The sequence below is a fragment of the Ctenopharyngodon idella genome, chromosome 10, assembly GCF_019924925.1.
Source record: "Ctenopharyngodon idella isolate HZGC_01 chromosome 10, HZGC01, whole genome shotgun sequence".
NCBI lineage: Eukaryota > Metazoa > Chordata > Actinopteri > Cypriniformes > Xenocyprididae > Ctenopharyngodon > Ctenopharyngodon idella.
The window spans coordinates 4,607,009-4,617,942 of NC_067229.1; the positions used below are offsets into that span (position 1 = coordinate 4,607,009).

The window sequence follows — 10,934 nt, forward strand, 5'->3', positions numbered from 1 at the left end:
GAAATTTTATTGAATCCATTTTTCCTTCTACTCGTGAAATGTTCCCTGTGCCACTGGCTGCAATACAACCCCAAAGCATGATTGATCCACCCCCATGCTTAACAGTTGGACAGAGGTTCTTTTCATTAAATTCTGTGCCCTTTCTTCTCCAAACGTACCTTTGCTCATTCCGGCCAAAAAGTTCTATTTTAACCTCATCGGTCCACAGAACTTGTTTCCAAAATGCATCAGGCTTGTCTATATGTTCATTTGCAAACTTCAAACGCTGATTTTTGTGGTGAGGAAGTAGAAGAGGTTTTCTTCTGATGACTCTTCCATGAAGACCATATTTGTACAAGTATCTCTTTATAGTGGAATAGTGTACCACAACTCCAGTGTCTGCCAGATCTTTCTGGAGGGATTGTGCAGTCAAACGTGGGTTTTGACTTGCTTTTCTCACAATCCTGCGAGCTGTTCTGTCTGATATTTTTCTTGGTCTTCCAGATCTTGCTTTAACTTCCACTGTCCCTGATGACTGCCATTTCTTAATTACATTCCGAACAGAGGATATTGGCATCTGAAAACGCTTTGCTATCTTCTTATAGCCTTCTCCTGCTTTGTGAGCGTCAACTATTTTCAGTTTCATTTTTCTAGACAACTGCTTAGAAGAACCCATGGTGCTGATTGCTGGGGCAAGGTCAGATGAGTCTGGGCATTTAAAACCTTTGAGATTGACATCACCTGGTCTTTCCAGACGATGATTGAGAACAATCCATGACACTGTCAGGTCTCAGCTTTCCAAAGGGGGCGGTGCATGCTATAAACTCTGCAGGGTGCCCAAACTTTTGCAGATGCCATTTTTTTTTCCTGTTATTTTGAAAGTGTAAATGATGGAAATAAAATCTAACTTTTTTTGACATATTATAAGAATGTCTAATCTGTAATTTGATGCCTTTTGGAGATTTTTCCATCTTTTCTTGGCTTCTTTATGCACATTAATACAAATTTTTACCTGGGGTGCCCAAACTTTCGATCCCCACTGTAGGCCTGAAATTAGCACCAATTCTGGAACAAAAATCTAACATTAACATATTATGATATAAAAACTTCATAACATTCCCACTGAGAGTACCAGCTCAGTTTGAGAGTCCGAGTGAAACCTGCTGTGGTCTTGCTCTCTTAATGCTATTATACATGTGCATAAAACACTATTATTAAACATTTGTGGTTGATGTGAATTTGAGAGTGCATGTTAGAGGTGTGAATAGCATGTGGTTGAAGGACTTTTTCCATTCCTGGCTACTATTGTGAAACTCTCCGTTTTGAACCTTTGGTTTGGTTTCCAAGGTGTCAACATAGAAAATCCATCAGAAATCAGTTAAGACTTCTTTACAAAAGGCAAAATGAATCAAAAGCAATTAGCATTTCATTATAATTTTTCACAAGGCAATTTCATGAAACTTTTTTGAGTTCCTTCAGGGCATGACATCACTGACACATACCGAATTTTGTATATGTCAGTGCGCAAAATATAGCATTCTAAATGGCTGATGGCCAAATATGGTAAAATTGGGTTTATTTGACTCCACAAGCTCAATCATGCTATGTAACACACAAGAATGGTCCTCATTGGTTCTCACTGAAGCTCAAACGTGCTGCGTAACACATGAGAATGAACATGAGGTTTATTTTCATGTGTTACGCAGCACGTTTGAGCTTCAGCAAGAACCAATGAGGACCATTCTTGGTTGTTGAAGCTCAAACGTGATGCGTAACACAAGAATGAACCTCACTGGTTCTTGTGAAGCTCAAACGTGATGTGTAACACATGAGAATGAATCTCATTGGTTCTTGCACGTCAAGCAATCATGCTTGAGCTTCCCATATCTGCTGTGTACATTGATGAATGTTTATATGTGAACAAAAGCCTAAATTCAAACTTTTCATAAAATAAAGCGATAGCCTCTTCAGAAAATTTGGACTAAACTGTTCAGTTCATATGGATTAGTTTCATAATTACTTTATAAACTTTTTATGTGTCAAAGTGGTAGTTGCATGGACTGTCAATGGATGGACAGAAATCTCTTAGATTTCATTCTTCATTTGTGTTTCTAAGATGAGGGAATGTATTTTGCATTTAGAGCAAAATAAGTGTGAATAAATTATAACAGAATTTTCATTTTTGGGTGAACTAACCCTTGAAGAAAAGAAAAACATCATGGCATGAGAGACAATTTAACAAACCACTAACATTTTATATTGTCCAGGCATGGAAAAACCAACATGGATCTGTATTGCCTGTACTGGTTCAAAATGCATTTCCAACGAGAATACACTTATTGGACTATACTTCATTTTTATACACAAACCTAGAAACTGCTCTCAAACTTTTACTCTTCATGTTTTTTTCTTCCCCCAGAATGCATTGCTTGAGAGACAAGTGGCTTTTGGAGGGAATAATCTGTGTGAACGCTAGGGGGCGCTCAAAGAGTTCATGTAGAGTAAGGGTAAAAATGGATGGATGAGAAAGAGTACAAGGATTTATTAAGGAAATGTATTGTTAAAAAAATAAAAGAATAATAATATGAACAATATTATAAACAGCAGGGTACAGCTGAATAATTCTGCAAAAATACCATGTAAACATATTAACAGAAAGTAAAACTGTAATTTACAAAAAAAAAAAAAAAAAATTATATGGTATCCAACAACCCTTTTCTGCTAAATTCACAAAGACATGCTACCACTAAGATATGCTTGTATTTTCAAAACATAATGGCTTCCACCATACTGACACTGGTGGAAAGAGAAAAACCACATGGCCAAAAGTTAGGCCAAAAGTTAAGCCAAAAGTTAACCACAAGTAGCTTTTCCACAAGCTGGGGTAAATACTAATAAATGGAAGGTGCACACAGTGCCATACACACAAACACAAAACACTATCATGGTAACACACATGACACTACAACAATGCAATAAACTTAATAAATATTTAACAACATAGCATAAATGTACATAAGTGGCAACAAAAAGCGTCACACATGGGATTCTGGGAATGTCACAATGATTTTTTCATTGTAAATTATAAGATGATTTGTCAATTTTACTTCCAAAATGGTACAATTTTACTGCAAAATGAATGTAAGGTTAGCTCTATTACATTTTCCACATATAGTAATAGTTACCGTTAGTCAATTAACAGGCTGTCTTTCACAGTCAAAATTATATAGATTTTTTAGATTACTGTAAATGATACTGTATGTTCCCCTGTGCAATTAAAGGACAGTTGTTTTATTCAGGAAGGAAACAGGAGAACCTTTGCAGATGCAAGTTTTCTACAATACGCTCCTGTAAGAAGAAAACAGAATTTACAGAAGTTAAAAGAAACAAAACGCACTCACGTGCAACAGTGAATGGGTGTTGATACTGTTTCTTGTGCAATGATGTTAGCCAATCATAATAGTGGCCATTTACTGATAAGCGTTAAAGTGATAGTTCACCCCCAAATGAAAATTATCCCATGATTTACTCACCCTCAAGCCATATAAGAGTAGGAGCTTGAGTTTGTTGCCCAGCACTATTGTTTGAAATGCGAGAGGCATCTACTCTCACGTAAGCTTACAATACCCTAGTGAAAAAGTAACAATACACTTCAAACCTATTTACTGACATATCACTTTAGACTTACTAATATAAAAATGATAAAAAACTTTATTTGGAGTACTACTTGTGCACAATGCACATTTCTTAATATTTGGCCTAAAATGAGCTTTAATAACACTATTAATAAGGATTGTATGATCTTTGTATAATATCAGTCTTTAAATGCAAGATATTTAAAGTGTACCTGAAGTATACTTTAAATAGTTCCACTTTAACACAATCAAATATACTTGTATAGGTCTTTAGTTGGACCTCAGCACTACTTCCACACAATTAAAGTACATTAAGTACAAAATTAGTTGTTCCAATTCAGCAGACTTTAAGTACTCCAGTTTAGTATACCAAAAGTACAATTGAAGTGTATTTTTTGAGTGCATAATATGTAAATGTATTTGTAGTATACTTGGCATGAAATAAATGTATTTCAAATACATTTTAGTATATTTATTTTTCACTAGGGTCCTACATCCTACGTCACGCGCCGCGTCGGAGGTTACTCCTCTGGCGTACGGTCGTTTGCATGGAAGTCATTATTATAGTTTAGAAAGTTTTAAATATGGATATTTTTCTTGCAAAAACCCATCGCTTTGCTTCAGAAGGCTTTTATTAACCCCCTGGAGCCGTGTGGATTACTTTTATGATAGACGGATGCACTTTTTTGAGCTTTAAAATCACAAGCCCCATTCAAAGCTTGGAAGAGCCAGGATATTTTTTAATATAACTCTGATTGTGTTTGGCTGAAAGAAGGTAGTCATATAGGATAGCTTGAGGGTCCTTGGCCCTTAAAAATAAGCTAGATCAAATAACAGTAACCACACTTGAGGTGTGGATTAAATTAGTCAAGCAGTATAACCTACAATATCAGATTTTATTGTTGAGATGGATGGCACTTTTTAAACTAGGGCTTCATGATGTATGGTTTAGGAGATGGGCAACTAAAGGTTTAACTGCAGTGTGCACCTTTGTTTTACAAGGAAAAATGTAAAGTTTTGCAGACTTAAAAGACAATTATAATTTGGATAATAATGATTTCTCTCATTACTTACAAATACAGGACTATTTTGAAAGAGAGTAAAAGAATGGGTAGTACTGAATTGAATAAACTAGTCAAATTGATAAATGACTCCTAAAGAATAATCCTAGAATAATCTCTTCTTTCCGGGCCCTGATGGAGAATAGAAAAGACTCATCTAGCTATATTAAGCAGAAATGGGAAAGAGAATTAGAGGATGAAATTCCAGATTAAAAAATTGTATATTGCTTGTAAGACACAACACGTTCCTGTTCACGGAGGTGGAAAGAGTTTGCATGGAAAAATCTGGTGTGTTTCTTCATTACTCCCAAAATTAAAAGTAAACAATTATCCACAATTATGCCGGAAGATGTGTGGTCAGGTTGATGTTGAGTGTTGACCATCTTCATGTATTCTGGTGTTGTACAAAAATATTACCTTTCTGGAGCATGGTTTTGTTGGAGTTTAAAAAGATTTTAGGATATGAAATACCAAGAGATTTCATAACATTGTTTCTTGGAAACTTTGCACACATTGTGTTGAAAGGAGATGTGTATCTTGTAAATATTTTAAGTGTTGCATGTAAGAAGAGTATTACCAGGCATTGGTATAAGCAGGACACGCCCTCATTTTGTGAATGGACATAAATTGTTAAAGAAATATACAATATGGAAGAACTGACTTTTATTTTGAGACTTAAAAAGGATTTATGTCTAAAATACTGGAAGAAATGGGCCAAATACTGTAATGTAAATAATTACTGACTATATATACACGTGTGAATATATGTGTGTGTGTGTGTATATACACACACACTTGTCAAAAAACAACGTATACCTTATTGTATTTTTTCTTTATTTTTTTTTTGATAAAAAAATGTTTTCTTACAAAATGTTCAATAAAAATAAGGTTTAAAAAAGAATTGCTTGAGGGTGAGTAAATCATGGAATAATTTTCATTTTTTGGGTGAACGATTCCTTTAAAGGAGACACCTTAAAACCTGGTTATTTCATAGGGTCAGAATGAGTGTTAAAAATAATTGTTTTTCCACATATATATATTTGTTTTTTTCTTTTTGTATGTGCGTGCCAAAAACTTTAACATAATAAGTGAACCTCAATGAACATATTAAAATAATAATAAAAAATGTCATGACCCCATTAAAAAAAAAAATCCATTTGTTTTCCTAAACCTACACATCTAAATATTTTATAATGATAACTGATTGAAACCACATATCCCTCTCTCTCTCTCTCTCAAACAGAAAACACAACATGCAGAAATTCTCACCAGTTACAACTGCAACCAACAGAACACATCCTACTCCAGTAGCAACATACACAATCCAATCTGTAATGAAACAGATAGACAATCATTTTTACTAGAGATCTACAATTGATTTCGATATTTACACCTTTCCATCGGTTATGATATTGTGTGAACAGATAAATGGCACCATCTGGTTTTTTTTTATTGCTTACAAACAGCAATACAGGGGTAAACTAACTGATATTATGCATTATGATAACTTACGAACATTGAGCAACACGTTTATTGTGCCATGTCACTGTGATAGAGATCAGTGAGGCACAGATGTTTCAGACAGGCCACAATGAAAACATAAAACTACTGAATTATATTCTAAACCTGCTGAAGGGAAAATGAACTGAAAGACTGAATTATACTCACTAATGCTCTTTTCACTGATAATGCTGATGCTGTGCTGATGACGGATGCTGCTGCTGTTGGTGATGATGTCAAGATGATAAACTCCAGAGTCTGTGGTTCTGGTGTTCATGATGGTCAGAGATCCTGTCTGATGATCCAGCTTCAGTCTCTCTCTGAATCTCTCTTTACACTGAACATCTGTACAGATCTTACTCTGATCTCCACTGATTTCAGCTAGACCAATGCCATTAAAATACCATCTCATCAAATTATTTGTGTTGATTATGACACCAGGATCAAAAGTGACAGATTCTCCCTCCTTCACCGTCTTCATTTCATCTCGCACAGGAACATCTGAAACACCAATAAACATCTGCTTTTTCCGTTATAAAAAACAGAAACAACATGGAACAAGAAAGAACTGAAAGCATGGATCTGGAAGATTGTAGGTTAAAATGAACGGAGATGTTTGAAATTTAACTATGGAAATATGAAAAAGATTAATAATTACAACATGAATTATAAATATTAAATAAACTTTCATTTGAAAAAAACAACCTAGTCTCGTGCTGCCAGACCTTCAGACTGACAGCAGAAGGTCTGGACTCCACAGTAGCTTTCATTGGCCAAGGACCACCCAGAGGCCATGTGACTGATACGTAAAGCAACCAATCACAGTTCATTCTGTTCGGCGTCATGTTTAGGGGCATGAAAATGTAAAGTCGATGTCCCTACATTAACAGACCGCCATGTAAAACTCTTGGATGTGTTTTACTGAGTCTATGCTGTGAACTTTACATACTTCACATCCAGTGTATAGTTAATCTTGATAAGCGCTCAATTTCATATTTGCGAACATGATGGCTTTCTTCTTCCATAAGAGGCTTTGTTCCCAGGTGGACTGTTAAAGACTGCGAGGCACGTCTCCTGAAAATCCTGTAGAATTCAATCAATCAGATTACAATTTTTTAAAGTGTTTCTAATTTTGTGTGCCATATGCATCAGACCTTCAGCCAACAGTCGATTGGCATGACAACTGAGGCTGAGACTGTCAACAAAATGGAAATGTGAATCTCTTTGCAGCCCAAAAATTTTATTTACAAAACAAAGGCAATGGTGAGAACACAGAACAAAGAGCAGAAGAACTTTGAACAACTTAAAAAAGACAATACTGGACAATGAACTGCGGGCAACTATACACATGAAAATGAGAAACTAAACAAGACACAGGTGACAAAAGACAGGAAAAAAATGGAGACACAAACCAAAAGTCACTGGAACAGAAACTGAAATCAAACATTAACACCGAAAGTCACTGCTGTAAAAATAAAACACACTGTGACTAAACGTGTAACATTCATTAATTACTCACCATTGACAGTGATAATAAAGATCTTTTCACTGATGCTTTTGCTGCTGATGATCTGTAGTTTATAGAGTCCAGAGTCTGTGATGTTTGTGATGGTCAGAGATCCAGTCTGATGATCCAGCTTCAGTCTGTCTCTGAATCTCTCATTACCTTCATTACACTGAACATCTGTACAGGTCTTACTGAGATAATCATTGATTTGAGCGATGCGGGTGTAATTGAAAAACCATTTAATCTTTTCTTGTTCGTTTGTTTTAACATTTGTTTTTAGAGTGACTGTATCTCCCTCCATCACAAACACTGACATTCTGTCTGTATCAACACCAGACACACCTGAAGAAATGAATAGCTCATTACAAATCACTTAAAAAAGTAGGACATGTACATAAACAGTGAAAATGTTTGAATTTGATTCCATTTATGCTTGATTATGTGATATTGCATCATATTTGTCACAAATCATAAAGCTTCAGTTTCAACAATGAACACAGCATGAACTTTGACTACAATAGGCCTACAGTATAAACAGCATCAAAGGGTCATTGATATCCAGAGGAAACTGTAAGTGCAGGAACAAAAGGCATTTTAAAACCATGGTAAAAAAAACATGATATGAAAAAATAAACAACGAAAACCAACAGTCGCTGCACAAAACAAATGAGAATTTTCATTGTGCAACAGAGATAGTCTGAATGTAATTTCTTCATCTGTTTGCCTGTATTGTTTTGACCTATGCTGTATAGGTCAAAACAATAACACCGAGAAATTAATTCAGCTTCTTGACTGTGTTTACGTGAACACCAAGCCCGGAAGTTTGACATATTTTGTTTCTATATTTGACCCTTAGGCGCGCCGCGCACATCCAAAGCTCGCGGACTTCTTCCGTTTGATTTGGAGTGCGCGCACAGACAGTCGCCCAAGAAAGCTATTTATCTTATTCAGGGTTTAATACACTGTTAATAACTCTTTTTCATATCAAGCATGTCTCGAAGTCACATGATTTGACGATTCGGACGTTAAGTTTGTGCTTTATGAAATCGAGTCACATTTCTCTTTCACCAGAAACAAAACAGGCTACATGACTTACCAAGCTGGAAAACCCACACTGGGACGAAAATAAAGAGATTCATCACAGTTTCTCTGAAAAACGAATGACGATTCTGTAGCAACAAAAGTCTGTAACGTTTCAGTGTGGACGATCTCAAATGTCAACAAACAACGATGGCGTGCTTCGTGGGTGGAGCCTGTAATAGAAAACGAAAGTCCTGCAGCCTTGTGAGGGACTGATATCTCAACATTATTTACAACATCGATCATCCGAATGGGTTCTCCTGTTGTTTCAGTGGTATGCTAGCAGGCGAGAGTTTGTCTTGCACGTATTAAAGGGTTAGTTCACCCAAAAATGAAAATAATGTCATTTATTACTCACCATCATACCGTTCCACACCCATAAGATCTTCGTTCATCTTCGGAACACAAATTAAGATATTTTTGTTGAAATCCGATGGCTCAGTGAGGCCTGCATAGCCAGCAATGACTTTTCCTCTCTCAAGATCCATTACTGTACTAAAAACATATTTAAATCAGTTTATGTGACTACAGTGGTTTAATATTAATATTATAAAAGCGACGAGAATATTTTTGGTGCGCCAAAAAAACAAAATAAGGACTTGTATAGTGAATGCCGATTTCAAAACACTGCTTCATGAAGCTTCGGAGCGGATTCGACACGCTGATTCATAACGCTCCGAAGCTTCCTGAAGCAGTGTTTTGAAATCGGCCATCACTATATAAGTCGTTTTTTTTTTTTTTTTTTGGCGCACCAAAAATATTCTTGTCGCTTTATAATATTAATATTGAACCACTGTACTCACATGAACTGATTTAAATATGTTTTTAGTACCTTTATGGATCTTAAGAGAGAGGAAATGTCATTGCTGGCTATGCAGGTCTCACTGAACCATCAGATTTTAACAAAAATATCTTAATTTGCGTTCCGAAGATAAACGAAGGTCTTACGGGTGTGGAACGACATGAGGATGAGTAATAAATGACATTATTTTCATTTTTGGGTGAACTAACCCTTAGCAATGGTGGTGAGGTTTCCTAACCCTTACTTAATATGGGTAATGGATCCAACTAAATGGTATCTTTGTATGGAAAAACCCATCATCTATATGCAAGAAAGCTCTTGGCAGGCAACTATCTTGGTGTATACAATTTTGTACTTTGTGGCCATGTCCAGGACATCAAATTATTTTTTGTGTCTTACAGACCAAATTACTACCTATCAGTTGTAAAGACACAAAACGCAACTATACAAGATGTGGTCTATTAGCCTATAAACAAGACAATAAACTACTAATGACATTAGCAGTCCAGCTTAGGCTGATGTTTCTCATGATAATGTAGTTTGTCTATGTAACATGTTATAGGTTTCGATATCATTTCATGCTGTAACTGAGCTAATAGACCTTATTTCCTCTATGAACTGCATGTGTAATATTGTAGATATTATGTGGTTAGATTTAGGCTACCCAGTGATGAAAGCTCCTACCAAACCTCTGAGGGAGGTTATTCCTTTTTAAATAGGGTCAAAACGTACACAGCTTTCATTTTTGACCTTTTCTGACATGTTTTTTCTTTGCCAGTTTGAATGCAATAACTGAATTCAACGGACTGTATTCACATATGCTAACAGATCTTGCATTTCCACAGCACCAGACATTGAAGTAAATTATTCTGAATAACCCACTTCAACGCAATCTAGGATTTTTAAAATATTAACTTTATTCACACGTCATGTCAGATGGGTGAGCATTTGAAATGTAAAAAACAAAAGCAATAATTTAAATTTTGATCATCGTTATATATGGATAGAGATGGGCTCTGTCGAGGACCCAAAGTTTGGAGGAAGGCCACAAGGGACAAAGGCCCTGTCCCAAATGGCACTTTATCTGCACTTAAGTTTTTGTGGATGAGCGCGAGTCCACAGGAGCGTAGTGTGTCTATTTGGTCATTTTAGGTTACAAAAGGGTGCTCGTGAGCGCCCCCTTTGTGACCAATATGCTCCCTTGATGCACATTCAAGCTCTGCAGCAGACTTCTACCTGGCAGTCAAAACAGCATTACATCATGAAAGTGTGGACATGGGCTGCGCTTAACTCCCCTTTTAGAAACTTGTGAACTTTCCTAAGCACTTCCCCTCAGGGGAACCCCTGCCACCATTTTGAAGTGTTTGAAC

General features: G+C 36.1%; 2 protein-coding genes across 2 annotated transcripts in view; one reads left to right on the forward strand and one right to left on the reverse strand.

Moving 5' to 3' along the window:
* The window catches only part of LOC127519831 (SLAM family member 5-like), a 132,926-nt gene that overhangs the window by 113,643 nt on the left and 8,349 nt on the right, over positions 1–10,934 (forward strand). The gene's annotated exons all lie outside the window — the stretch shown is intronic.
* Positions 2,498–9,083, reverse strand: LOC127519854 (uncharacterized). Its single transcript, XM_051907518.1, has 5 exons — positions 8,779–9,083; positions 7,695–8,024; positions 6,344–6,676; positions 5,945–6,004; positions 2,498–3,327 (listed from the first exon to the last, which is right to left on the reverse strand). Exons 1-5 carry the CDS (start codon positions 8,819–8,821, stop codon positions 3,275–3,277), a joined length of 819 nt encoding a protein of 272 aa, XP_051763478.1. The 5' UTR covers positions 8,822–9,083; the 3' UTR covers positions 2,498–3,274.

Coding starts and splice junctions, on each gene's coding strand:
- LOC127519854 (XM_051907518.1), bottom strand. CDS start 8,821: ATGAATCTCTTTATTTTCGTCCCAGTGTGGGTTTTCCAGCTTG. Junction 6,677..7,694: donor CTTTATTATCACTGTCAATG/GTGAGTAATTAA, acceptor TTGGTGTTTCAG/ATGTTCCTGTGCGAGATGAA. Junction 6,005..6,343: donor TATCAGTGAAAAGAGCATTA/GTGAGTATAATT, acceptor GTTTCATTACAG/ATTGGATTGTGTATGTTGCT.